The sequence below is a fragment of the Tiliqua scincoides genome, chromosome 1, assembly GCF_035046505.1.
Source record: "Tiliqua scincoides isolate rTilSci1 chromosome 1, rTilSci1.hap2, whole genome shotgun sequence".
NCBI classification, from domain to species: domain Eukaryota; kingdom Metazoa; phylum Chordata; class Lepidosauria; order Squamata; family Scincidae; genus Tiliqua; species Tiliqua scincoides.
In genome coordinates this window covers 219,136,176-219,161,799 of record NC_089821.1, presented here as the reverse complement: position 1 = coordinate 219,161,799, position 25,624 = coordinate 219,136,176, and the positions used below count along the sequence as shown (strand labels likewise).

The following is a 25,624-nucleotide window of genomic DNA, read 5'->3' as shown; positions in this document are numbered from 1 at the left end:
TGGAGGGTGGGCACAAGAGGAAGTGCTCCAATTGCTTCCCCACTCAAGAAGCAATTGAAGCGCATGCACCCTCTCAGTAGCCAGTCAAGCAAAATCGCCCAGCCGGCTGCAGAGCGAGCACTCCAATGCACATACGCCCTAATGATGTCTTGACGCTTGTGGCATTATGACCTCACGGTACTAAAAGCATAAGAACATAAGAACAGCCCCACTGGATCAGGCCATAGGCCCATCTAGTCCAACTTCCTGTATCTCACAGCGGCCCACCAAATGCCCCAGGGACCACCAGACAACAAGAGACCTGCATCCTGGTGCCCTCCCTTGCATCTGACATAGCCCATTTCTAAAATCAGGAGGTTGCACATACACATCATGGCTTGTAATCCATAATGGATTTTTCCTCCAGAAACTTGTCCAATCCCCTTTTAAAGGCATCCAGGCCAGATGCCGTCACCACATCCTATGGTAAGGAGTTCCACAGACCAACCACATGCTGAGTAAAGAAATATTTTCTTTTGTCTGTCCTAACTCTCCCAACACTCAATTTTAGTGGATGTCTCCTGGTTCTGGTGGTATGTGAGAGTGTAAAGAGCATCTCTCTATCCACTTTATCCTTCCCATGCATAATTTTGTATGTCTCAATCATGTCCCCCCTCATGTCCCTCTCTTTTCTAGGCTGAAGAGGCCCAAATGCTTAGCCTTTCCTCATAAGTAAGGTGCCCCAGTCCAAGCCCTTGGTCTGCCTCTGCACCTGACCATCCAGGGACAGCTTTGGACTCTCAAGCTGTGAACCTGCTTTTTCAGAGAGAATGCTTCCCCATCCAGAGCAAGTTGTAGATTAAAAACCTGCATGATGGTTTTCTGGATCAGGATGACCTCTCCCTTGTCCGGATTTAATTTCAGTTTATTAACCCTCATCCAGACCCCAACTTCTTCCAGGCAGCACCCCAGAACTTTGACAGTCTCCTTGAAAACTGTGACACATCTGTCATCAGGCCCACCTCTACAACAGCAGGACTGTCATTGTGTCAGTTCCTTGAATCAGGGAAACATTTTTTTTTCTTATTAAAAGTAAACTGCTTTGAAAACTTTTGTTGTTAAAAATCAATATATACATAGTCTTTGGAGTAGAAGGATACACAAATAGAATCTTGTCCATTGCTTGTTGTCAATAGTACTGTTCCTACCATTTCCAAAGACTCTCCTGGGTTAGTGTCACTATGTTTTCTCATCTGAATATTTCTGACCACCTTTCTGACTATCACTGAGAACAAATCCAGAGAGAGAAAAATACTCCAAAAACTCTTTTATGTTGGATAGGATGGCAATGCCTAAGATCTCCAAACATCAAGATACTGTTCTGGTCACAGGATGTATACTGCTCTGTAGTGAAACATCCTTTATTCTGTAGTGTTTGATAATGAAATTGTAATATTAAAGTGGTATTTTGAAGTTCTATAAGTTATCTGAAGCATATCTAATTCATAAAGAGATGTATTTCTAATGCATAAAAATGTGTCTGTCCTGATCTGCTATCCAAGAGGATGCATGTCTTTTAACTTGATCTGCCAGAGACAAAGGATAAATCTATCCTGTACATATTTGCTAGGTATATCCATTTCCATTTTCTGTCTCCCAAGCATGTTAGCATCTATGAAGCAGAAGCTGCCAGTAGCAATAGCACAGCCTGTCAGGCTTCAAGGAAAAGAGGAAGGAGCAGGGGTCTTCTAGCAGGAAGACAGCAGGAAAGGGAAATATGAAAGCTCCAGAAATTATGAAATTCTCAGCTACCAAATTATCAACTTTTTTCTGTAATTATAAATTGAATGGTCTCATCTTAATAAAGGATGGAATTCAGTGTAAAATTTGCTATGTGATTTTTGAGCACATATGAAATCACACTCACTAACAACGGTTAGTCCCTGATCCTTTCAATATACTAATCTGCTAATATGTCTTTTATTATATTGCTATATATTTTGTATTAAACAGGAAGAGAAAAAAAAATGAATGTGAGAGGAAATATAATGGAACAATTCACTTTGCATCTAAATATTAGTCATTTATTCTTCTCTTGTTTGGAAGTCAAACAATATGGAACATTAGCTTCACCCAAACTAAAAATCATGATATAAAGTCTGCTGTTTTCAATGCAGAAATGTATGAAGTACCTCATTTTAAATATGTCAGCAGTGAAAAACACAGCTTAATGTGTCTGAATTTTTAGGTTCATATCAGATTGCCAAGAAAGTATCTATAGAACATATTAATTAGTTCAGGGATCTATTCTATCATTAGTCAATCTCAGCCCCAGTGGTGATAAAATTAACAACAATACTTCTTGTTTCCTCAGCTTATCTAAAGATACCTTTTAGTTACTATAGCAACAAGCAGATGGCTACAGCCCATGCACACTTACTTGTGAGTAAATCCCTTTAACTCAATAGGATTTACTTCCAAGTAAACATACACATGAAGCACTGCTCAAGTACGTATATTAAATGCTGTGTATATAATAAGGCAATGAAACAAACGTTCAAAGAATCTCTTCTGTTTCTGACTATATAATGCCTCGGAACAATGTTTTATACATGGAAATGAATAAACCTTCTCAATAATAAAAATGCAATACCAGACTTTTGGCCCAATCATATCCCCCACTTGTGCAGGTGGAGCATGTGTTCGGTTGTCACAGGCTGTAGCAAACGTGCCATGAAGCACGTTGTAGCAGTGCACCAGTTAGGAGCGCCAGTGGGAAGGCCTACACTGTCCTGCCGGCACCAGTGCAAGAAGTGGCACATGTGGAGCATGTAAGAGAGTGTGGGAGGTATAGCAAAGCAGGGGGGACAAGGAGGGGATGTAATCGGGTAGGAGCGGAGTGGGCAGATTGAGCTGAGTAGGGGAGACAGAATCTGTGGCAATAGCAAAGGCCGTATCTTATTCTTTCCAGGCCTGATCCACTGACACAGGGCAATATGGACTTGCACCAGCTATTTAGCAGGCGAAGTTCTGAGTTGCCCCACTTCGCCTTCTGAGGCTTTCCCTAGTGAAAGGGGACAAATATCCCCTTACTTCATGGAGACTTCCAGCATGCAAAATTCCCCTGCAGGATGCAGCACAAGCTGCTCTGGCACAGTTGCATCAGTGTGGGGGAATGTGGATAGGATTGGGCTTCCCATCTGGTTATCATAAGGCTGCAAACCTTTCACCTTCTTCCTTAGTCCTAGGAATACAAATGCTGATGCTCTTTAAATGTAATGATTATATTTGATTAAGAAAATGTCACATGAACTGGTTCCATTAAAAAGCCTGCAATGCAAGCAAAAACAAGCAATTTATCTCACCCACAATTATACTTTTTTGTTAGCCAGTCTCTTTTAAGCAACTGTTTAGACTGGCTATATTTAAAGATGAAAGTGTCATGGGTTACAACATACCATTAGCAACATTTACAAAAAAAATTTGGCCAACTTTTAGTAGATTAACAAACCTTACATTACTGTAATTTAATTTCTGTCAAATTTTATGGTGATCCTGCAGCTATGGTGGCAATAATATAAACGGATAAGGTAAAGTTGGGTCCAAGCCCCAGAGCATGGAGACAAGTTAGGGTGCAATCCTAACCCCTTACATCAGTTCTTTCCAGCACTGGCATAGTGGTGCCAATGGGACATGTGCTGCATCATGCAGTTCAGTGTCACTCATGGAGGCCTCCTCAAAGTAAGGGAATGTTTGTTCCCTTACCTCAGAGCTACATTGCCCTTATGTCAGTGCTGGAAAGCACTGACATAAGGGGTTAGGATTGTGCCCTTAGGGCACTTTTCAGCACTGGTGCAGCTGCAATGCAGCCCTGATATAAGGGAACAAATGTTTCCATACCTTGAGGAATCCTCTGTGACTACCTCCACACTACAGGATACAGTGCATGCCCCACTAGTACAGCTGCACCAGCACTGGAAAATTGGATAGGATTGGGCTCTTAGGGCCATATCCCATCCAACTTTCCAGCACTGATGTAGCTGTACCAATGGGAGGGGTGCTGCATTCTGCTGTGGGGGGACAGTCATGGACACCTCCTCAAGATACTATAACATATGTTCACTTACCTTGGGGCTACATTGAGGCTGCATTGGCACTGGAAAGTTGGTTAGGATTGGACCCTTAGTTAACAAAAACTAACTATGTATATGGTGTTTGTATACATATATGTAAACAGTGTTTTTTGACAAAAAGTGCTCAAAGCAATTTGTATAGCAAAAGAAGTGAAAAGATGCAGCGGTGATATCAGGTGTCAGCCAGTTTGGACACTAGCTGAGGGCTACAATCCTATCCTATCCGCACATACCTGGAAGTAAGCCCCATTGACTATAATGGGACTTACTTCTGAGTAGACATGCATAGCTCACAAGTAAGTTCTGTTATAGTCAGCAGAGCTTACTCCCAGGTAAGTGTGGATAGGGTTGCAGCCTTAGGGCACAAACCATGTCTACTCAGAAGTAAGTCCCATTGTACTCTGTGAGGGTTACTCTCAGGAAAGAGTGGATAGGGCCTCAGCGCCCAATGCTCTGCATGTCTACTCAGAAGTAAGTCCCATGAGAGTCAACGGGGCTTACTCCCAGGAAAGTGTGGTTAGGATTGGGCTGCCCCACGGAGCTCAAGGGAGCGCGCAGCCCTAGTGAGGAGAGGCTCAAAGGAACTGCCTGCAGGGAGCCCAGCCAGGGGCGGGCAGGCGGGTTCTGTGTTGGCTTCCGTGGCTGCGGCGGAGCCTCATCCCGGCAGTGCAAGCAGCGCGTGCGCCTCCAGCGGCGTCTCCATCCGGGTGGCGGGACTGCCCTCCCTGTCCGCGGAGGCCGGGCTTGCTTCGAAGCATGGATCCGGCTGTGCCCGGGACCAGCGGCGGCGATGCCTTCCAAGGGCGCCCCGTGACAGCAACGCCTCAGCCTCGGGGGAGCCCCAGCCCCGCCCAGGCGGAGGAAGCGCAGCGCCGACGCTTCTTGGCGAAAGGTGCAGAGTCCTGCCGCCTCTTCTCTTCCTGGGAGGGAGCGGTGGTCAAAGCCTACAAGGGAGAGTGTGTCCAGAGGGGAGCCCACTCCCATGCATGTCTACTCAGAAGTAAGTCCCATTAGAGTCAATGGGGCTTACTCCCAGGAAAGTGTGCATTGGATTGGACTGTTAGGTTGCAGTCCCAATCGCACTTACCTGGGAGTAAGCCCCACTGGCTGTAATGGGACTTACCTCTGAGTAGCTATGGATTGGGTTTTTAGAGCACAGTCCTGTGCATGGTGATTCAGAAGTAAGTTCCAGTGTGTTTAATGGGGCTTACTCCCAGGAAAGTGTGCATAGGATTGCAGCAAAGTGTGCTGCAGTAAAAAAATGAAAGCACACCAGGCCTCAGACCTGCTGGGATCCAGTGCCCCTCTCCTGAGGAAGGTTGCAGTCCTGTGCATGCTTAGGAAGAGTAACATCCATTTATTTAAGCCATTTCTGCCCAACGTTGCATATACGCAAATGTATACACCTGTGGGCCAGGTAGAAATGGGTTAACTCAATCCTCTTCTGCATGGGCATGCATAGGATTGCTTTGTTAGAAACCTCTTTGTAATCTCAGGTGTATGTGAGTAATAGTTTGTGCATGTTCAGTTGTACTTTTCTTGAGCATTGTTCCTCCTGTTCGAAGCCCTGGCCCAACCATAGGCTTTGATACTGCATTCCTGTCAGGGTGACCAGATGTCCTCTTTTTCCAGTACATGTCCTCTTTTTTAACCTTGTGCCCTGGAAAAGAACTTAAATGTCCTCCCTTTTCATGTGGGTAGGCCCCTGCAGGCGGCACATAGCCTTCTTGTAATAAATTATATGTAATATAAATGTAATACTAAATAATAATAGGGTTTTAATTGACCACATGAAATCAATATATGAGTATTTTTAGCTTTTATTTTGTCATGTCCTACATTTTTCTTGGATGTCCTATGTTTTGGGGTGCCTTGTCCCCTTTTGTGGTTATGACATCTGGTCACCCAATTCTGGTACAAATTAAAACTTGAGAAGGAAGCGTCTCCACTTCAGTATGGGAATCAGAGCAGTTGTAGGGATGCCACTTGCACACGTTCCCTCTAACTCCTGACACAGTACACAGCATAAAGTTCACATTTCTTGGCTGAGGATGAAAGAAAGAGCTGGAAATGAAGCAATTCATAGACTCTGTACTTGGTCACCTTCACAAACTTGTTCATCAAATGGGATGCCAAGTCTGACTAAGCTATTCCTAGAGATTCCCCGCTCCCCCCAATGTGATAAAATTTGGAAATTCCTGGAATTTCCTTGAGAGAACTGAAATCTCCAGGAATGCTTTCAGTAGTCTCCTAGAGATTGATGCTCTTTCCTGGCAGTCCTGGTGGAGGGGAGGGAGTGTGGGTTTATGGGTGCTAGTCCTGCTCCTCCTTCCATGCAGTAAGCAGGTGGCGTGAATGGGACTATGTGTGTACCACTGTATAGTATATGGAGGCTCTATGCATTTGGGAGGCTTGCACATATGTGTATAGTTGTATTTGTGTACAAGCCCCATCCACACCTTCCTGCTTCCCCTCCGTGCATTCGTTGTATGCAGTTTTGAAGGTGGGAATAGGGTTTGAGGCTGTTGGGATTTATTGGTTCAGTTACATAGAAATGCCAGGTTATTTGGCATGTCTATATTGTGTCACTAAGGTCATGGCAGGTGAAATTAAGTTCTGAAATCTGTGGGGCTTGCTTTTTAAACAAATGAATTCTAGATTGTGTTCTTAAAAGTAATTGTTCTTTTCATTCTAGTAAAACTGATTATCTGACAAATTGTGAGGTCTGGGAAAGGGTTGTAACTAGTGGTATTTCCCATTGAGACCAATGAGCAATATCTGAAAAAGAAAGGACAAAGCATTACTATCTTAGTAGTGTTTCCATATCTAGGAACAAGGAGCAAAACTTCTCTTTCTCTGAATATGTCTGCATAAGGCATATTGTTGTTTTCTTAATTTTGAAACATGGACCATTTAGAACCAAATTAGTATATGAAGAACTCTTGTAAGGAAATTATTAATGGGGGTTATAAAAGAGGGAGTTTATAAAAATTGTATGGCAATTTGTTGAATCAGTGTCTCCTTGTAACTCATTCTCTTGAAATGAGATGGCAAAATACTAATTCAGTTATTTAGCAACCTATAAGGAAATGGATTTTGTAGAAAATTATATGACATTGCATTTTCATAAAGTCATGTTTCATTGATACCTTACAGCATATAAATTTTAAAAAGAAATTGACACTGTGGTGCATACAAGGAGCTGAAGATATCATCATAAGCTCGGACACATTGTGCATATATGTTGATTTTACTTTGAGATTAAAAAATACAGGAAAAAACCAGAGAACAGACCAATTATGGGTTACTGAATTGCCAAACAATCCAATGACAATAATTTGATATTTTCTGAATGTTGGAAAAATTAACTTATCAAATTTAGTTTATATTAAATTTAGGTTATAAATGCATTGAAAGAGAGAGGAGAAAAAATGAACAGAAACTTAGGTACAGCTCTCAAAACACCTGAAACTGTATGTTCTTTTGCTTGCTTCTCTTTATTTACAAGCATATAGGAAGGATTTCATTTGATCCTTAATGTTAGAACATGAATGGTAGCTTAATGTGATGGAAATTCCTACACAGACAACACTTACATGTAGCAAACATTGAATGGCATGAATGTAAATCATTGCACCTGAGAAGTACAACTTCTCACACTGTAAAACTGAGAGCGCTGAAAGTGTTCCTGGAAAACCTGGTATATTTTATGTCTCTGGTACTCCCCAGCAGTAAGTCTGTTCTCATGGCTGTACTGGTACTTAAATAGTTCTGTCACCTGGGAGGACAAGTGAAAGGTGAGCATATACATCCTGCCTGTGTCAACTGTGGGGATTGGATACACTCCGAACATCTGGTTTGCTAAATTAGAGGTGTGTAGATGTGCCCAAAGGATTTAGAAGAGTAAATCTGTCAGACATAAGAGGGACAAAACTAGAAACACAAGTGCTGAATGTGGCATGGTCTCTTCAAATACCAACACATGTTCAAGTGACAGCTTGATGTAATTAATGCTGTGGAAATCAGGTTTACATCTCCCTTTGGAGGGGGAACTGGCAATGTGTAGCAACTCCATAGAAGCACTAGCAAGAGACAGGTTGCCTTGGTGACAGAGAAATATGGAGGACCAGGGTCATCCCAAGCTATACCTCTTATGTGTTCGGCATTTGCACCCTGGATGTTCTGTGGATCGTTCTGTAACTTGTACAGTAGGGGTGCCCAAACCCCGGACCGGGGGCCACTTGTGGCCCTCGGAGGCTCCCAATCCAGCCTGCGGGGAGCACCCAGTCTCCAATGAGCTGCTGGCCTTCCAGAGACTTGCTGGAGCCCATACTGGCCCAATGCAACTACTCTCCGCATGGGGATGACTGTTCAACCTCTCACCTGAGCTGTGGGACAAGGGCTCCACTACTTGCTGTTTCACGTCTGTGATGCAGCAGTGGCAGTGAAGGAAAGGCTGGCCTTGCTTTGTGCAATGCCTTTTATAGGCCTTGAGCTACTGCAAGACCTTCATTCATTTGTTAAGTTCCATCTCTAATATATTCATTTATGTACATTTATTCAAATTTTAAATGTAAATTAATTATTTTTTTCCCGGCCCCTGACACAGTGTCAGAGAGATGATGTGGCCCTCCTGCCAAAATGTTTGGACACCCCTGTTGTACAGTATTAGGAAACAGTCCAGAGATTTAAGGTGCTACTGTGATTTTAAGGAGTTGTAATACTCATCATATTTTGGGATTTTACCAGGCAGCTTGATAGTTCCTTTTGGGAGCCACAAGACAATCCTCAGTTTCAAATAGGGTTTCAAGTGGATTTAATTTCTGATTATTTTGTTCATGTTTGTTTTTTCTGTGTTGGCAGGGGGAATTTTTCTTGCTACAGTGGCTACTGCAGGAATTCTAGCAGGCTTTGGTACAACACTTGCCATGGCTAAAAAGAAAAACCCCAACTGGTTCAACAAGGTTTGTTTGTTTTGAGCTCCTTTGTATCCATGGTTAAAATTTAGCTTTATAATGATAGCCATGTTATTACCTGGATCCCACTAAGTTCTGTTGGAAAATGGAAGAATTATTTTTTAAAGGGAGATAACAGAACCATACTGCAAAATATGCAGTATGGAGTCAAGAGTGATAAAATAGATGATTTAATAATATTCTCCTGATGTTAAACTTTAATTTTTTCAAAATAATTTTAATTGGGTGTATTCTAAGCAATTATGCTTTTATACAAGGAGAAGGGGTGATTTTTGCTCTTCTCCCCCTTTCTTCCCCTGTGCCTCCCTGAAAATCGACTCCTGGTGTTTTGGTGAATCTCAAGAGCCAATTTTTGGAAAGATTCACAGAGAAGTAAACAGTAAAAATCATTTGGCATTATAAATCAGGCAGCAACTTCTAGGGCCTCTAAAAAGTTTGGGAACCACTGATACAGTGGTTTATTTACAGTTTATTTATGAACCACTGATATAGTGGTTTATTTACAGTTCAGTGGACTGGAAGTGGGTCATCTAATATTAAACTAAATGAATTCTCTTATCTATTGTTGAGCACTGTAACTACACAGCTACTAGAGCTGGTCCATCCATGAGGCCAACAGAGGGCCAAATCCTATCGAACTTTCCAGCACTAGTGCAGCTGTACCAATGGGGCACACGCTGCATTCTGTAGTAGGGGAGCAATCACAGAGGCCTTCTCCAAGTAAGAGAATGTTTGTTTCCTTTCCTCGGGGCTGCATTGCTGCATCACTGGCACTGGAAAGTTCGATAGGATTGTGCCCTTAAGCAGTTGCCCCAGAGAGCAGATTGGTGGGGGGGGGGCATCTCTGTCTGCCTATTTTCTTCCACTGCTCCTCTTCCTTCCACTCCCTGGATTGAAAAAGGCACAGAAGGACAGAGAAGCAGAAGCATGAAGGAGAAGAGATTGCTGAGCTAGAACATTGGAGAGTTAGAGAAGCAGAGGCTGTCGGTGGGCCACAGTTGACAGGCTTCCTTAGGCATCAGGAAGTCTTAGGCCTGCCCCGAGGACCATAATGCCTTTTATGGTATTTAATGTAATTCAAAATCCCAAAGTACTGTACTCTTAAAATTATTGAGGATCACCAAGGATACAGGAATATGATACTAGAGCTATGCTACCATTTAGGATGTAATGAAAAAGTTATGTTTCTCATACCTTGTGTCTATCACTTACCATTCCTGAACAAACAGAAATAATCCCACTGAAAAATATTAAAGGTCACCAGATAACACAAAGGTCTTTCTGTTTTTATTTCTCCCATATGTCTGTGGGGATTTTTGTTGTTCAAATGCACAGAAGTGCCCTAAATTCATTTCACAAGAAAAGAAACCCTGCAGTATAAAGACAGCAAGCAACAAACATGTGACTAAACTCCCTTTCTTTAAAATAGTAGTTTATTGCTGCTTGCTCTTTTTTCTTCTGTTTGTTTGTTCCCATTTTTATCAATGAGATCTTTTATCCTATCCCAAAAATACTGAGGAAACTCCAAAGTGGCCTTTTCTATTAATTCATTCATCACATGTCTTGGAGGTTTAAATAGCTTTTGTATGCATCATATGACAAAGATTTTCGCTAAACAGCTCATTCGTATACTATGCATATTATGGCCTCAAGGAGATATTTTATGTGAACTTATAAACTCAGATCAATATTATTCCATTATTACTTTTTCAAGGGCACTCAAGCATTCAAATCCCTTTCATTTTTGCTCAGTTTTTTTGTGTAAAGAATACCCAATACCTCTTTTGCAAACTCCAAGAAATAGTTTCTTCATAATACAAAATATAAAATAATACATAATACAAAATGGAAAACAAATCTTCATTTTAAATGCTCCATTTTGAATCTTCTACATACTGTAGATATTGATTTTTGTGTGATATTCGCAATTCATAACTAATATGATTCATGAGCAACTACACAAATTTTAAGTGTATATCTTACAGCCCAGTCCTATCTGTCATTTAACTGTGACAGTTAAACTAGTTTAAATAAGTACATACCCTCCTTTGCACACATGTATTCATAGATGTTTAAGCCATTTCTGGCCAACGTTGCATATATGCAACAGGGACCAAATGGTATACCTGTGGGCCGGGCAAAAATGGGTTAAAGATCTGTACTTTGGGTGATGTTTTAGGGCGCAGTCCTAACCTGTGCTGGCTGCTGAGCTGGCATATGTTTGTGCACTAGCTCAGCTGCCTTCTGAGTAGCTGCAAATGTGCTTTATGGCACATTCATGAGACTCAGAAGCTGGCCCAAGGGACTTGTGCTGGCTCGGGGGTGTGTGTTGAATTGCGCTGTTAGCTACCCTCTGGTAACTGTTCTTTAGTTAAAGATTTAGTTTCCTTTTGGAAGAGTTGTGGATTTCCACAATCTTATAAGCCAGGGAAACCTTACAAGGTGATTTTTTTCCTTTTACATTTTTCCTTGCTGAACATATCTGTCTGTCTATGTGTGATGACCACTTTTTCATTAAACATTTTTTAGGGTATAATTGCTACAGCTGCTTTGCCAGAGAGTGGTTCATCACTTGCCTTGCGAGCCTTAGGATGGGGTTCATTGTACGCCTGGTGTGGAGTAGGCCTGATCAGTTTTGCAGTCTGGAAGGCTTTGGGAGTTCACAGTGTAAGTATCAGCGCTCAAAAAATTATGATGCTTTAGAAATTTCAGATACTTATGGTGCTAACTCACATTAACCCACAAGCATAATATCTAGTTATCTTCCCCATCTGTCACAAATATCTATACACGCATATTTCAGTTCCTTTCCTTCACAGTGTGGACATATTAATGCAGTGATTTTCAGCCTTTTTTGTCTCATGGTACACTGATAAGGTACTAAAATTGTCAAGGCACACCATCAGTGTTTGGACAACTGACAAGGCATACCCTGCTGTTGGTGAGGGGCTCACATTCTCCAATGGCCCTACTAATAAATGACCCCCAAATTCCCATGGCACACCTGCAGACCTTTTGTGGCACACTAGTTGAAAATGACTGTATTAATGCAACCTTTAACTGTTGTATATGTGAATGAAAAAATGTGAAATGAAAGCACAAAGCACATGAATTTATTAAGAGAAGTGATGTTTTCTTATTTGACCCCCAAAATTATAGAACTTGAAAATAAAAGACCTCTCACTACTTGGAGCATCTCCAAAAACACGTTGTTGTGTATGCATTAGATGAGTAAATAAATAAATAGAGCTCTATAAAGACAGGACTGCCAACTGGCATCTTCTGTACTGTTCTGGAGAAAGAAGGTATCTTTCACGTCAAAGCATGTGTCTTCTCAGCCTGGGAAGCTAGCTGTATTTCAGGCAGTGTAGGTCAGGTGCCACTATTCGGCAGTTTTGTGGACAGGACGAAAACCAATATGAAGCACCTCCATCCTCTGGGCTGCAGGAACTGGACTAGGCGAAGCAATGCTTGGAGTTGCTTAATTAGACCTGCCCTAATTTGCCCATGCCCTGAAGATATGTGAGAAATAACTGGCTGCCCAACCATACGCATCAAATATTTGTAAACTTTGTTATTTGGTTTGAGTCTTGAACTCTCTGTGCGGTGCTTACTGTGCCAGAGCTAAAAGGCGGAAGAGTTGGAAGAAAGTGTTTGCTAACACAAACGCCAGTACTGATTACAATAGCACTAGGTGCTGTGGTTGTGTCTTACACAATTTTGGCTACAGAGTCACTGTTATAATGCTGAGAATTACTGCGTTGCTTTTCTGAAAAGCAAAATTCCCTTTATTGCACTTATTCTGCTGTTTAAAAAAGGGAAATTTTCGCAACATGACATAGCACAGGTCAGAAATGACATGGGAACGCCTCTAGGAAGTCTGACTTCTAAATATGCAATTGGAGGAGACTTCTGGGAAAGTCCTTCATTGCACCATAGCTACATCTGCTGGTAGGAGAGGAAATGAGCCAAGCTTCAAATGTTTTTCAATAGCAATTCATTTTTGTCTTCTGTTTGTAGTATTAGCTTTTAATGCGTTATTTCTTTTATGTCTTCCACTTTAAGAGTATTATGCTCACTGTCTAAAATGCATTCAGGAGCTATCGGAACATTCTAATGTGTACAGTGGTGCCCTCATTTCTCTTTCTAAGATTACCCAAATCACTCTGGGATGGGGACATTTAGAGCAGAGAAGTGGCAGGGAAGGAAAACCTAGGAAATGAAACCTCTCACTATGTGAAGAACTTAAACAAGGCAAACAAAACAAAGTTGTTGTTTTGCCAAATTCCTGTTCCAAGCTTCGCCTATAGAACTTATGTCCACTTTAAATTAATTAAATCATTTGGACATAGTTAGCATAACATATTTGTGGGATGTTGTAGCTTGATGTTCTTGCTTGACTTTTTGAATGAAACATGTTCCTGTCACTTTGTGTGTTGTTTCTGCAGTGTGCTATGCCTGAACATGGAATACTCCTTATTCAGTACACATTTCTGGGTACTCAGGGTTATAACAATTTAATGTCGGAGTGGAAATAATATGAAAGTTTAGCATGCTAATGCCTACTACATTGTTGCTAGCTCTGTTGTATTTGCTTTAGTATGAGTGGTAATAATCTATGAATTATTTACATGAGCATAGTAGATTTTAATGTAGTTTTCACTGCATTTAATGCAGTGTATGACTATTGCTATATAGGCACTCCTTAGTACCCTTCCCTAGTTCCTTAAACCAAATACCTGTTTGAGACCAGGAGTGATGAGAAGAAGGTAGGGGGTTACATTTCAGGCATGGGATCTACAGTGCAATTTGTGATTCCTCCAGTTTGTCACAATCTGATAAACTTGCATGCCCCCTCTGGTCCAGCATTTCTCAGTGTTTGTCACCTGCCATATCACTTTGCATGGTCCACCTATTAGAAGTACCACCAGAAGTAAGTGGTGATGGTGTCATTGCCAGTTACTTCTGGATTGGGAGGCCAGATGCAACACTACAAACATGGGTAGGAGGCTCAGGGTGGACGGGATGGCTTTTCTGTGCTCAAAAATCCCATGCTAGATCTCTGCCTTCTGAGCTGAGCCTCCCACTGCTGCTTGTCTCATTGCATTGCTGTCTCACTGTCAGGCAGCAGGGATCTGGGGATCCCATGCATACCACCGAACACCACCCCAAGTACCACTGGTTATTTGAGTACCACTGGTTGAGAAACACTGCTCTAAGTCTGTATTCACCTATGCTGTGGTTGGTTCACTAACTACCTGCAGCTTTTCTCCAACGTCGTACACTGTATCTTAAAATATGAATATGAACTGCAACAATATAAGTGGTAGGAGCAAGTTGTTCCTGAGACACTGTCAACTTTTAGCCTTTAATGGAAAGGCTAGCAATGACCACTGCACTTAACAATACAAACTTATACATGTCAGAAGGAAGTCTCACTGATTTTCTCCCAGGAAAGTGTGATTAGGATTGCAGCCTTAGTGTTATAGAGTGTTGTGAGGGTTTTTTTTTTTTAAATTTAAAATAGATACAAGGCAAACTGTAGTGTGTTCCTGCAGCAAACATGTTTTTGTACATGTGCGAAGGAACTTGTTTGTTTGTTTGTTTGTTTGAGACTGCTTTCTTAAGGAGTGCTCACTGTGTCAAAGTTTGCTACAATTGGTATTGTATCCACTGTGTATAGAAAATCTAAATTCTGTTTTGTGGCATCTATCAATCTGCTCTGATACAACACTTCGTTCTCCAGAAATATTTATTGATAGTAATTGGGCAGGGCCATTATCTTCAACAAAGAGTACATTTTAACTGGAGTGAAGGGGATGCACAAGAGTCCCACTGTCTTGGGTCAGCAGATGGAACAAAAAATGTTAAATATCTTGAGTTTTTTCTTTTTCTAAATCTGTAGGCTAATTGCAAGTATCCTCATGAGTCAGTTATTTTTGAAAGAATGTACCTAAATATGGCAAGCTCTCTGCTAATTTTCACTGCAATTTCCATACTACAATAATCACTGCATTATGTCAACAGAAAAGCCACTTGATATAAATATGTAATAGTTTTCCAGCAGTTAATGGTTGAATTATGGTAATTTATTTTTAGAAAGAGGTAATAAGCAGTGTTTCTTTATATTTAATTAAAATAGCAATTGCAGCACTTGCTAGCAATGGAACCATAACTTAGCCTCTTTGCTACTCCTCCCATCTAATGTTTTTATTTCTTTTTAAATATAAAATCAAGAACAAAGATTTCAGAGTGTGTAGTGATTCATGGCAATTAACAAGCAAGATGAACTGTGCAATAAAAGCCCTTTTGCTCATGGTGTCCTTAATAAATCAATTTTTATCACCTCAGAAGGCAGATGCTATCTTTTATTTCATAGCAAGGATGAGTCATAAAGGATATTTTGTGCTTTAAAAAAAAGAATTGTTATTACAGCATATACATCTGCTGAATGTGCACCAAGGAAAATACTGTGAGGAGGGATTCTGTGACCTTATAATTTATAATCTTCACGACAAAATTCCTAATCTCTTTGTTTTCCACGCATGTTAACCTTTACAAATGCTAAAAATAAGGTGGCATTGTGAGCTTTCATTATGTATAATTAAAATAGAGGATAATAAGTAAATAAATTTAAATTTAGCATTACATCTCCTGCCATTTTTGTAAAATTAGAGGTCCTCTGAATAATAATACAATTGAAAAGATAAAAACAATGCATTAAAAAAACACATCTCAGGTTTCTAAAGCCAGGCCAAGTCATGCTGAATTCTTATGGGACATTAACTTGCTTAAACACAATTCTTTGAGCTTGATTCAGCAAGGAAGAGCTTAAGCACTTACCAAGCTTAGATTTTTAATAGTTAGGGCCCAATTCTATCCTGTTTTCCAGCACCTATGCAGCCATGCCAATGGGTGATGTGCTGCATTCTGTGGTGGGGGAACAGTCATGAAGGCCTCCTCAAAATAAGAGAACGTTTGTTTCCTTATCTTGGGGCTGCACTACGGCTGCTTTGGTGCTAGATAGGATTGGATTGGGCCCTTAGAATAATGTCTAAAGCAGGGGTGCCAAACATAAGGCCCACAGGCCGAGTTGCGATCTGTGGAAGCCTTTCTTTCTGTCCCTCAGGCTCTCCCAGCACCACCATCAGCTGCTAAGCTATGTTGTTCAGCAGGTGTCACTGATGAAAAGGCAGCCCACATGATAATTGGTCTTCAATATCTTGGAAAATATGATCAAGATTTGCGTATTTTCTCTTGTCATTTGCAGGTAATAAGTTGCTAAGTGAGAAAAAAGTTCTTATTTCTTATTTCTGAAAGAAATCTTAATCATGACCTGATTAATGGCATCACTTCCTGCTTAGTTACATCACTTCCAGCCCTCAGCAGGCATCATGAATACTATTTGGCCCACTGAATGAAATGTGTTTGATACCCCTGATATAAAGTATTTCTCAGATATGGTTTTTTTACAACCCAGTCCCATGTATGACAACTTGAAATGAGTTCAGTGCTCCCAGGTATGAGATTTGGAATTGCAACCTTCATTAGAGTATATCTGTGGACTGATTATTTCACCTCAACACATTTACCCAGATGCAGATCCCCACTTGGATCAGTGGAATGTGGTTGGCTATCTGGTGCTTTTTCATGCTTTTCTTTACATTTGCATAGCTTCAAAAATGTACTTGGGAGGTGCAGTGTTTGACAGCAAGCATTAAATGCCTGTGTGCTGATACCATTTACGCAATATATCATTGCATATATACGTACGATATCATTACGTAATAAACACTGGCATGAGAGCTGCTGGCAATATGGTTCTGTAACATTTGAAGGATGCTAGTTACGTGAATAGGTAATTGAATATATAGTAACCTGGCATGGTCAGTGCTTATGCCAGCACTCTTCCATTCAATGCATTTGTTATCAGCAATGGCATAGAACTATTACTGTAGCTTAGCAGCTCCCTTGCTAGCTCTGATACTGTGTGTGTGGTTTCCATCCTGGTTTGGGGACTAAAAAAATCTTTGTTGCCCTGATCATTGATCTTGACTAGGTACTGGATGGGGATGTGTGTTCCTTTTGGCTCTGCTTGACCTCTCAGCAGCTTTCAGTATCGTTGACTATGGCATGATATGTTTCTGGGCTGCTTGGCCAGGATGGGGCTTGGAGGCACCATTTAAAAGTGGCTCCTGCCCTTTTTGGAGGGCAGATCTCAGAAGATAGGTTCCCCCCTCCCATTTGGCATCATGACCTGTGGTGTCCCACAGAATTCCATCTTGTCAACCATGCTATTTAACATTTACATAAAACTGCTGGAAATGGATCATCCAAAGACTTGGCTGTCAATATGCTAATGATACACAGTTCTGTCTTTCATTTCCATTTCAATCCATGGAGGTTGTGGTGGTGCTGAATCAGTGTGTGAGATCAGTGATGGGTAAGATGTGGGCAAACAAACGGAAACTCAAACTGTACAAAACAGAGAGAGAGAGAGAGAGAGAGCTGCTGATCCAGGGACAGGGGATCAGTCTGTTTTGAATAGGGTAGTACTCTTGCTCAAGAACCAGATTTGCAGTCTGATATTTCCCTTGGATGTAGCATTGCTTCTGGATGTTCCAGTGATTGCTGTGATTAGAAGTGCCTTTGCCCAACTTAGGATAGTGTGCTACTTCTGCCTATTTATGGAGAAAATAGACCAGGTTATGGTCATACATACCTTAGCTAGATCTCCTTTAGGTGATCTGCACTGGGATGCCTTTGAAGACCATTTGGAAGTCTCAGCTAGTGCAAATGACACTGCTGAATTTTTAGACCAGAGCACATTACAGGTCCAACCTTGTTATACACGGATTTTTTTATACACAGATTTGACTCAACACAAATGGCCACTGCAAATGAGAAGGAATGTGCTTATCCTTGGAGAAGGGGAAAAAAGCTTCCCTTTAAAATCACAGTTTAAGAAACTGCCGGTGCAATTCAAACCCCTTATGTCAGTGCTTTCCAGCACTGGCATAGCAGTGCCAATGGGACGTGTGCTGCATCCTGCAGGTGGGTGTCATTCACGGAGGCCTCCTCAAAGTAAGGGAATGTTTGTTCCCTTACTTCAGAGCTGCATTGCCCTTATGTCAGTGCTGGAAAGCATTGACATAAGGGGTTAGCACCCTGCTTTTCTTACTGTTGTAGAGAGACAGGCATGCAAGTGATCATGCCATTCTTCACCTGAGCCAGGCAAAAGCAGGGGTTCTAATTGCTGACTGCCTCCCTACAACAGTAAGGAAAGCTGTTTTAAACCACAATTTTAAAGGGATGTACTTTTTAATTTTTTTAACTGCTTTTATTTAATACATTTTATGGTATCAGCAGGGAGTCCCAGAATCAAACCCCTGTGGATGCTGAGGCACAACTTTATTCCATTAGGAACAGTGGGTCTTTAAATCTATTTTTCCACCTTTTTTATGCATGGCTTTTTTTTTTAGTCCACTAGGAGTTCCAGAACAGAACCCCAGTGGATAATGAGGGGTGACCTATACTTAGAACTTGTCACTTCATTTTTGCCTTGGCTACAGTGGTTTCTTGTCTGCCCCAAACTACAAGTCAAAATGCTGATTTTTTTTGTTAAACTAAACAGCTTGGAGCCAGCTCTAGAAGTTCTTCATCCTCCTCTCTAAATGAGTGAGAAGAAGATGGGACAGCCAGGTGGAGCCTCTGGGCAGGCAGCGGGCAGGGAGTGGGAGGAGATGGGTATAGGGCATCACCTGCCTGCCAGCCACATGAAGCAAGCAGTTCACCCCACCTCATGACAAGACCACCTCTGTTTCTACTCTATGTGATGTGACAGGAAGGTATGAGAGAGCATTATCTGTGATGGCATCCAGAATTTAGAACTCTGGCAGTTCTAAATTTAGGGCAGGAGGTCTGGTCTAGAGGGTAGAGCCTCCGCTTGCCTGAAGATAACATCCGAAGGTTGCCAGTTCGAGGCCACCAGCACCGTGAACGGCGAGACTTTGAAGCAGCTGACAAGCCTAGCCGAGTTATTCCACCTGCTCTTTGGCCGCTGTCAGCCTGTGTGGGAGGAAAATGGAGGCCAGAATGTGATACCAGATCATAAAAGATCCATCTGAAATGTTTTGGTTCTTGAAAGACAGAACCTTCTTTGAATTGTAAAATTCTTCTTTGAATTGTAAAAATTTCTATTGGGATTTAGTATAGCCTGCCTATGTAAACCGCCTTGAATTAAAGTCTGAGGAGAAATCTGATGACCAAGAAAGGCGGTATATAAATACCTGTAAAAAAACCAAAAAACTCCCTGCCTGGCACAGGAGAGTCCACATCTATACTTTTCTTTGATAAGTTGCCTATTTCAGCAGATGTTTGGTTAAGTTGTGAGTTTTTGTCACTGTTGGCTTTCTGCTCTTCTGATTTGTTTTTAATCTGCTTCTAGTACTTTTGTCTTATGACAGTGATTGCACTTTTACGGTGCAATCCTAACCCCTTATGTCAGTGTTTTCCAGCACTGGCATAGTGGTGCCAATGGGACATGTACTACATCCTGCAGTTGGGTGTCACTCACGGAGGCCTCCTCAAGTAAGGGAATGTTTGTTCCCTTACCTCAGAACAGCGCTGCCCTTATGTCAGTGCTGGCAAGCACTGACATAAGGGGTTAGGATTGCACCCTTAGTGTATAAGCTGTTGGGTGTGTGTCTCTGGCATGGAAAGACAGGGTAAAAATCCCTATAATAAATATACCGGGTCAACTGCAGATAGGAAAGATCTTTGCTAGGTTTGGTCAGGGCAGCCAATTGCTGTAACAGTGCTGGGAGTTCTAAATCCTGGAGGAGCTAGAGATCTTAAAGCTCCCATTGCAAGAGTTGGCCCTGAAGTTAGGCTCTCTCAGAAAGCACTAACAGCCACCCACCCACCCCATAGCTCCTTAGATAGTAAATTACAAGAATGCATGGTGTCTTCCCCAAGAATCTGTCCCTGCAGAAAAACACAGGTCAGAAAATCTCCCTATTCAGTAGCGTCTGTTATCTCCTTTGAAAGGGGTAAAGAACACCAATAACTAGGGTTTGTTTGGGGTTATAACTGCAGAATTGATTCTATGAGCTGTGCTTTTCCCTCTTGCTCCCTGACACCCTAGCATTTCCACTTGAATAGAACTGTTTCAGTTGGAGCCTCCTGTAAGAGCATAAATTACCTCATAAATTAGAATCCCCTCTGCTTTTCCCTTTCTCTGTAAAGACTTGGAATGGCATGACACATACAGTCTAATAGTTGCAACATCATAGCATGTGCATGAATTAAGGTGCAATATCCTGGTGTTCCCTGATTGACCTTTTGGGTGCTATATTCTTAGTCCTTCAAAGTCTTAGATTCTTAGGCACTTTGGGTAATTGTGAATGTGTACAGCAACCTAAGTTGAGATTTGAGGGTCTTTTTAAAAGAGAGTTGTATCCCTGTGTCTTGCTTAAAGGTCAGCTGATGCATTCATAGGAGATCATTGAAAATCAATTTTATTTCAGGAGCTACTTGAGCTAGTCGACTGTTTACTTTTCCCCTATTAACATAGTCTGTTTTCATAAGACTAGCCCAGATTTTCCTGCATGGTATAACCGTGGTCCTATCTGACATTTGGGAGGAAAAATACATAATCAACATCTCCCAGTAATGCTTTCATCAAATCCAAGACATCCAAATTTAGTAGAGTTCTCTCTCTTATCTTCATGCTGTATAGAGCAGAGAAAAGCTCACAGTCTGTTTTTACTGCCAGTCAGGACTCTAGTTCAAAGAACCACACGTTCTTTCAGAGGGAAGCGGAATGTAAGCAGTTCTTAATGTCACAAGCTAAACAAGGTCTGACATCTGTACTTTCCAGCCACAATTCAAAGTGTTGTTTTTAACCCAAATGCCTTGGGTCTTCTGTTGCCTTCAGAGATGAGTTTCCTCTGAAGCTTCATAACTTATTTTAAAAGCAGTGGAGGGGATCTTTTTGACTGTACTATCCCTGTACCAGGCTCATGCAGCCAGTGCCCACAGAGGCACATTCTAAGTAGCTGTTCTAGAATGGGAGACTATGCTTCCCCCCAGAGGTCCATCAAAGTTCAAGCCTGAATATTTTCTAGTTATAAAACTTTTGTTAGGAACCTGGTATTTAGCAGTGTGGGATAAGAAGACCTAGAATAATTTTATTTGCTTTAGTCTAGCTATTGAGCTGTTTGTATCATGTAGTTTTCTTTAAAAATTGTTGTGGCAACTTTCAAGCCCGAAGAATGTGTGTGTGTGTGTGTGTGTGTGTGTGTGTGTGTGTGTGGAAATGGCAATTAGCTGAATAAATAAAAATGAAATAGAAAGCTAATAAAATAACCAGCAATGAGTTGACCCCTGTAGAATATCACACAAAAAAGTGGACATTTCTCTGGGGGAATTCCCTTTAGCATTCCATCAGAATCAGACAAGTCTCATTTTCTCCTTGCCCTCCTCCCCCACCATACAGATTAGTATGAACAGATGCACAAGAGCTCTGCAACAGCACAGTCTTATTTTTTTGTGTGACATCTTGTCAGTGATGTAGATTTAAAAGGCAACATGGAATGAGAGATGCTTTTAGGGCCTTTTATTTTTGCCTGCTGATGCAGGATCATTAGGTTAAGATTAGAAAATAACTGTGATCCCTAACTGTTAGGGATTATTTGATGAGGGGAGGAGGATAATATTCTTTTTAGGGCAGAAAGACTGACAGTCTGAAGTGGAACAGTTACTATATATATTTACACACACACACACACACACACACACACTGTTTGAGAAAATTGCCAAGAGTAATTTTTTTTCCTTCAGGCAGTGTGAAACAAATACAAGTTCTGCTAAGTGAAATTCACTTCAGAGAGTTGCCTTCAGGAGTCAAATGTCCTGAAATGTTAAGTCAAGTGTTGTGCATTACAAACTATTCATATAAGCTTAAGTCAAAGAACAGCCTGTGAAAATGTTCTGTGCTATGCTAAGCTTAAAACAGTTCACATGTTAGCAGAAAAAAGGAAGCATTTTTACCACTGGTCTCAGTAGCAGCTAAGGAAGACTTTTCCCATGAGTGGTATACAAAACTATTTTATTCCAGAACATCAAACCTGGCATTTTTGAAGCCCAACACAGTTCTTTGACAGAAGACAAAATAAAAAGAATGTTCACCTTCTACTAATATGCCGGGAGATATCCCTTCTATCCTGTATTTCTACCTACTAATGAGTTCTCCGTTGTTATTGATTTAGGGTGCAGTCCTAACCAACTTTCCAGCATTAGCATGTGCTGCATCCTGCAGTTGGGGGGCAGTCATGGAGGCCTCCTCAAGGTAAGGCAATGTTTGCTCCCTTACTTTGGAGTTGCATTGCCCATACCTCGGTACTGGAGAGTTGGTTAGGATTTATTTATTTATTAGATTTGTATTCTGCCTTTCTCCCTGAAGGTCACCCAAGGATTGCACCCTTATTTACATATTTACATTTCTATCCTGTCATTCTTCTGTCATGGAGTTCACATAGTGTACATATGGTACACCAGGTGGTCTTCCATCCAGATACCAACCAGACCTACTTTGTTTGACAGTACAGTACTGAGCTCTACCAGTCTCCTACCAGTTATATGGGGCTTGAAACTCTTGGGTTTATCTTTGAATAAGAGTTTTGAGCTGTGGAAAGAGACCCTTTTGATGACTATTATTAATTATTATTATTATTACTACTACTACTACTACTACTACTACTACTATTAACAGTACTGTGATCAAGTAATGCAAGATAATTAATCTTTGTCATTGAATCTACTAATGTGTTATTGCAGTTGAACATTTCATACTGTAGCTGATGCTAATAAAAACATTTTTGAATTATTTGCTTGAGTTAATTTCAGAGTTCCTGTTCTTTTCCACCTTAAAAAATATGTATGTGATTGAGTTGTAGTTGCCTCCATGTGTTATGCTTACATTTATGTCTCTCTCCTCTCTTGTAGATGAATGAATTTCAAAACAAAATTCAATCAATATTACCATCAGTTCCCAAAAATGCAAAACATCCTGTTGAATGGGAGGACATTCTGAAATCCAAGTGAATGGCACACGATGGAACATAGACCACTAGACTTTTAAAACGGCAGAGGAGTGAAGTACACACTGAAGTGTCCCACTTGTATGCCATACAGTGTATGCTTTGTCACTTTGCAAGGCTAAAAGTCGTTCTCAAATTATGGTTGTTACCTTAGGGTTTGGTAAGAGCTATAATAAATGTGGATGAAACTCTGTATGAAGAAGCTAGCTCAATGTATTTCAGCGAAACAGACAAATCTCAATTGGTAAGCATCATTGTAAAATTCTATAACAATAGGATTGGAGAAGATTGTAACTCTGGGATGCAGGTTGCCACTCACCTGTTCATCTGAGATGAAAGGATGTTGCCAACAGGCAAGCAGGTGGAGAGCTACATCCTCCTGCACCCACAGGGTGCACTACAATACATAAAAATAAGCAAAGCATACCAGATGTCAACTTCTACCTGCTGTGTTTGTACCACCCATCATAAGCCAGCTCAATTAGATCCTCCTCCAAAATATAAAAAGGCGCAGCCTGATGGCTCTGTCTGGTACACTCATTTCTGTCTTTAGTCAGAGCATTAACAAGTTTCTGCAGATCTTCAGCTTGCTTAAAGGACAAGAGAGGCACACTAGGAGACAAAAGCTTGCTCTTTTGACTTAAATACTGATAGTCTCCTGAATTGCACTCATTGAGAATGGCATTCTGTTTTGTCCTTTGCCTATCACAAGACAGTAAGTTGACATAAATGAACAATGGCGATTTGGAGATTGTTCAACAACAAGGGCAGAGTTGAAGATAAAAAAAACTAACTCCTTTGAGCTCTAGCATGACATATAGGGAAAGAAACCCTCCCTTAATCAATGGTATGTGGAACAATGGGCTATTCATTAACCCTTCAGGATGAGAATGTCTTGGAATAGCAAGTCTTTGTTTTACAGTTCTGTAAAAGAAAAAGGACTAGCCTCTATTGGAAATGGTCCACAAGAGACCATGTGTCATCCAGGAAAACTATTCCCATGTTTGTATTTAATATCACCAATAACACTAACAGCAATATTTCTGTGATGATTCAATGAAGGTATTATGAGCTTCCCTGAAGGTCCTATTTTCATTGTGAATTTCATTTCATTGTCTATTTAAGAGTAGAGATGCAGATAATTTAAGCTAAGACAAGAAGGATGAGTCAACACCATGGAAATTTCAAACCCTAGTTTCTAAAAATACTGTTGCAAATGTATGCCATTTAAATGCTCCCAAGTGGCCAAAATGGTTGTTTTAGCAGTTAAAAGTAAATTTTTCAGAAGAGTAGTGTTTTCTTATATTTATGAGAATCTCTCCCCATATTGTTAAATTAGTTACTTTAAATTAGTAACTAATCTCTCCCCTCTATGTTAAACTAGTTACTGGACTGAGGGTTCAATCCTGTCCAACTTTGCAGCACTGAGGCAGCCACAATGCAGTCCCAAGGTAAGGGAATAAATGTTCCCTCCATTATTGCCTCCCACCACCACAGGATGTAGCATGCACTCCATTGGCACGGCTGCATCGACGCTGGAATATTGGATAAGATTGGGCCCTGAGGCATTTAAAAGCCAATGTCATGTGTTACGTAGGGCAATCATCTGGGTGTGCCTGATTATAAAAGAACAGAATTGATATCAGGTTTCAGCTTTGCTTCCCTTACTGTCATTATTTTGTGCAGAATATGACAAGAAGCCACATTTATCTCCTGGAATGTTAAAAGCTGTAATCATTTTGTTAACCAGGAATACATTTTTCAAAGGAAGAAGCTACACGTTTAGGGCCCAATCCTATCCAGCTTTCCAGCATCTGTGCAGCTGCAATGCAGCCTGGAGGTAAGGGAACAAATGTTCCCTAACATTGAGGAGACCTCCGTGACTGCCTCTCCACCAAAGGATGCAGCACACACCCCACTGGCATGGCAGCACTGGCCCTGAAAAATTGGATAGGATTGGACCCTTAATCCTCACAAGCAATCTATTTCCTGGATTGTGAGTACTAGAAACTTAAGGCAAGTTCTTTTCCTAGTCATGTCCATGTACAAATATTGCAAGAGACTAAATATTTAGTATATTGGAGCCCTTAAAAATCCTGAAAATACGCACTTCAGAGCACAAAAGGGCTTTTTGTGTATTAAACAGGAGAAAATAAATACTGTTGTCCTCTGTTTTTTCATGCATGAAAATCTCAGATTATTTTCTTGCTCTAGCATCACAGCCATGTGGGGTTCTGCTTACTAAATATGTTACAAGAGAACAGGTCAGTTATTCATTCAAATGTAAGTGGACCATTTGTTCTCATTTCTCCCTGATGTGTTCCACATATCAACAGAGATCAAGAAAAGCCACAGAAATAATTCAAAGTTCTGTCTCTGAAGTCGCACGAATGTGAGTTGCTGCAGCCTAAGGTTGGAGCTACTCATTATATAT

General features: G+C 41.0%; 1 protein-coding gene across 2 annotated transcripts; it reads left to right on the top strand.

The window, feature by feature from the left end:
• Nucleotides 1–4,815: 4,815 nt before the first annotated feature.
• TMEM242 (transmembrane protein 242) lies at nt 4,816–25,347 on the top strand. 2 transcript variants are annotated; one of them, XM_066616023.1, is made up of 4 exons: nt 4,816–5,004; nt 8,976–9,076; nt 11,618–11,755; nt 23,096–25,347. In XM_066616023.1, exons 1-4 carry the CDS (start codon nt 4,869–4,871, stop codon nt 23,192–23,194), a joined length of 474 nt encoding a protein of 157 aa, XP_066472120.1. In that variant the 5' UTR covers nt 4,816–4,868; the 3' UTR covers nt 23,195–25,347. The 2 variants fall into 2 exon arrangements, with proteins under 2 accessions (XP_066472120.1, XP_066472112.1); XM_066616015.1 differs by having other exon boundaries at nt 4,816–5,112.
• The last annotated feature ends 277 nt before the right edge of the window (nt 25,348–25,624 follow it).

Bases quoted from the DNA above. Each gene is read 5' to 3' on its own strand.
- TMEM242 (XM_066616015.1), top strand. From the start codon at position 4,869: ATGGATCCGGCTGTGCCCGGGACCAGCGGCGGCGATGCCTTCCAAGGG. The intron at 9,077-11,617 runs GTTTGTTTGTTT...AACATTTTTTAG, and splicing joins ACCCCAACTGGTTCAACAAG to GGTATAATTGCTACAGCTGC. The intron at 11,756-23,095 runs GTAAGTATCAGC...CCTCTCTTGTAG, and splicing joins AGGCTTTGGGAGTTCACAGT to ATGAATGAATTTCAAAACAA.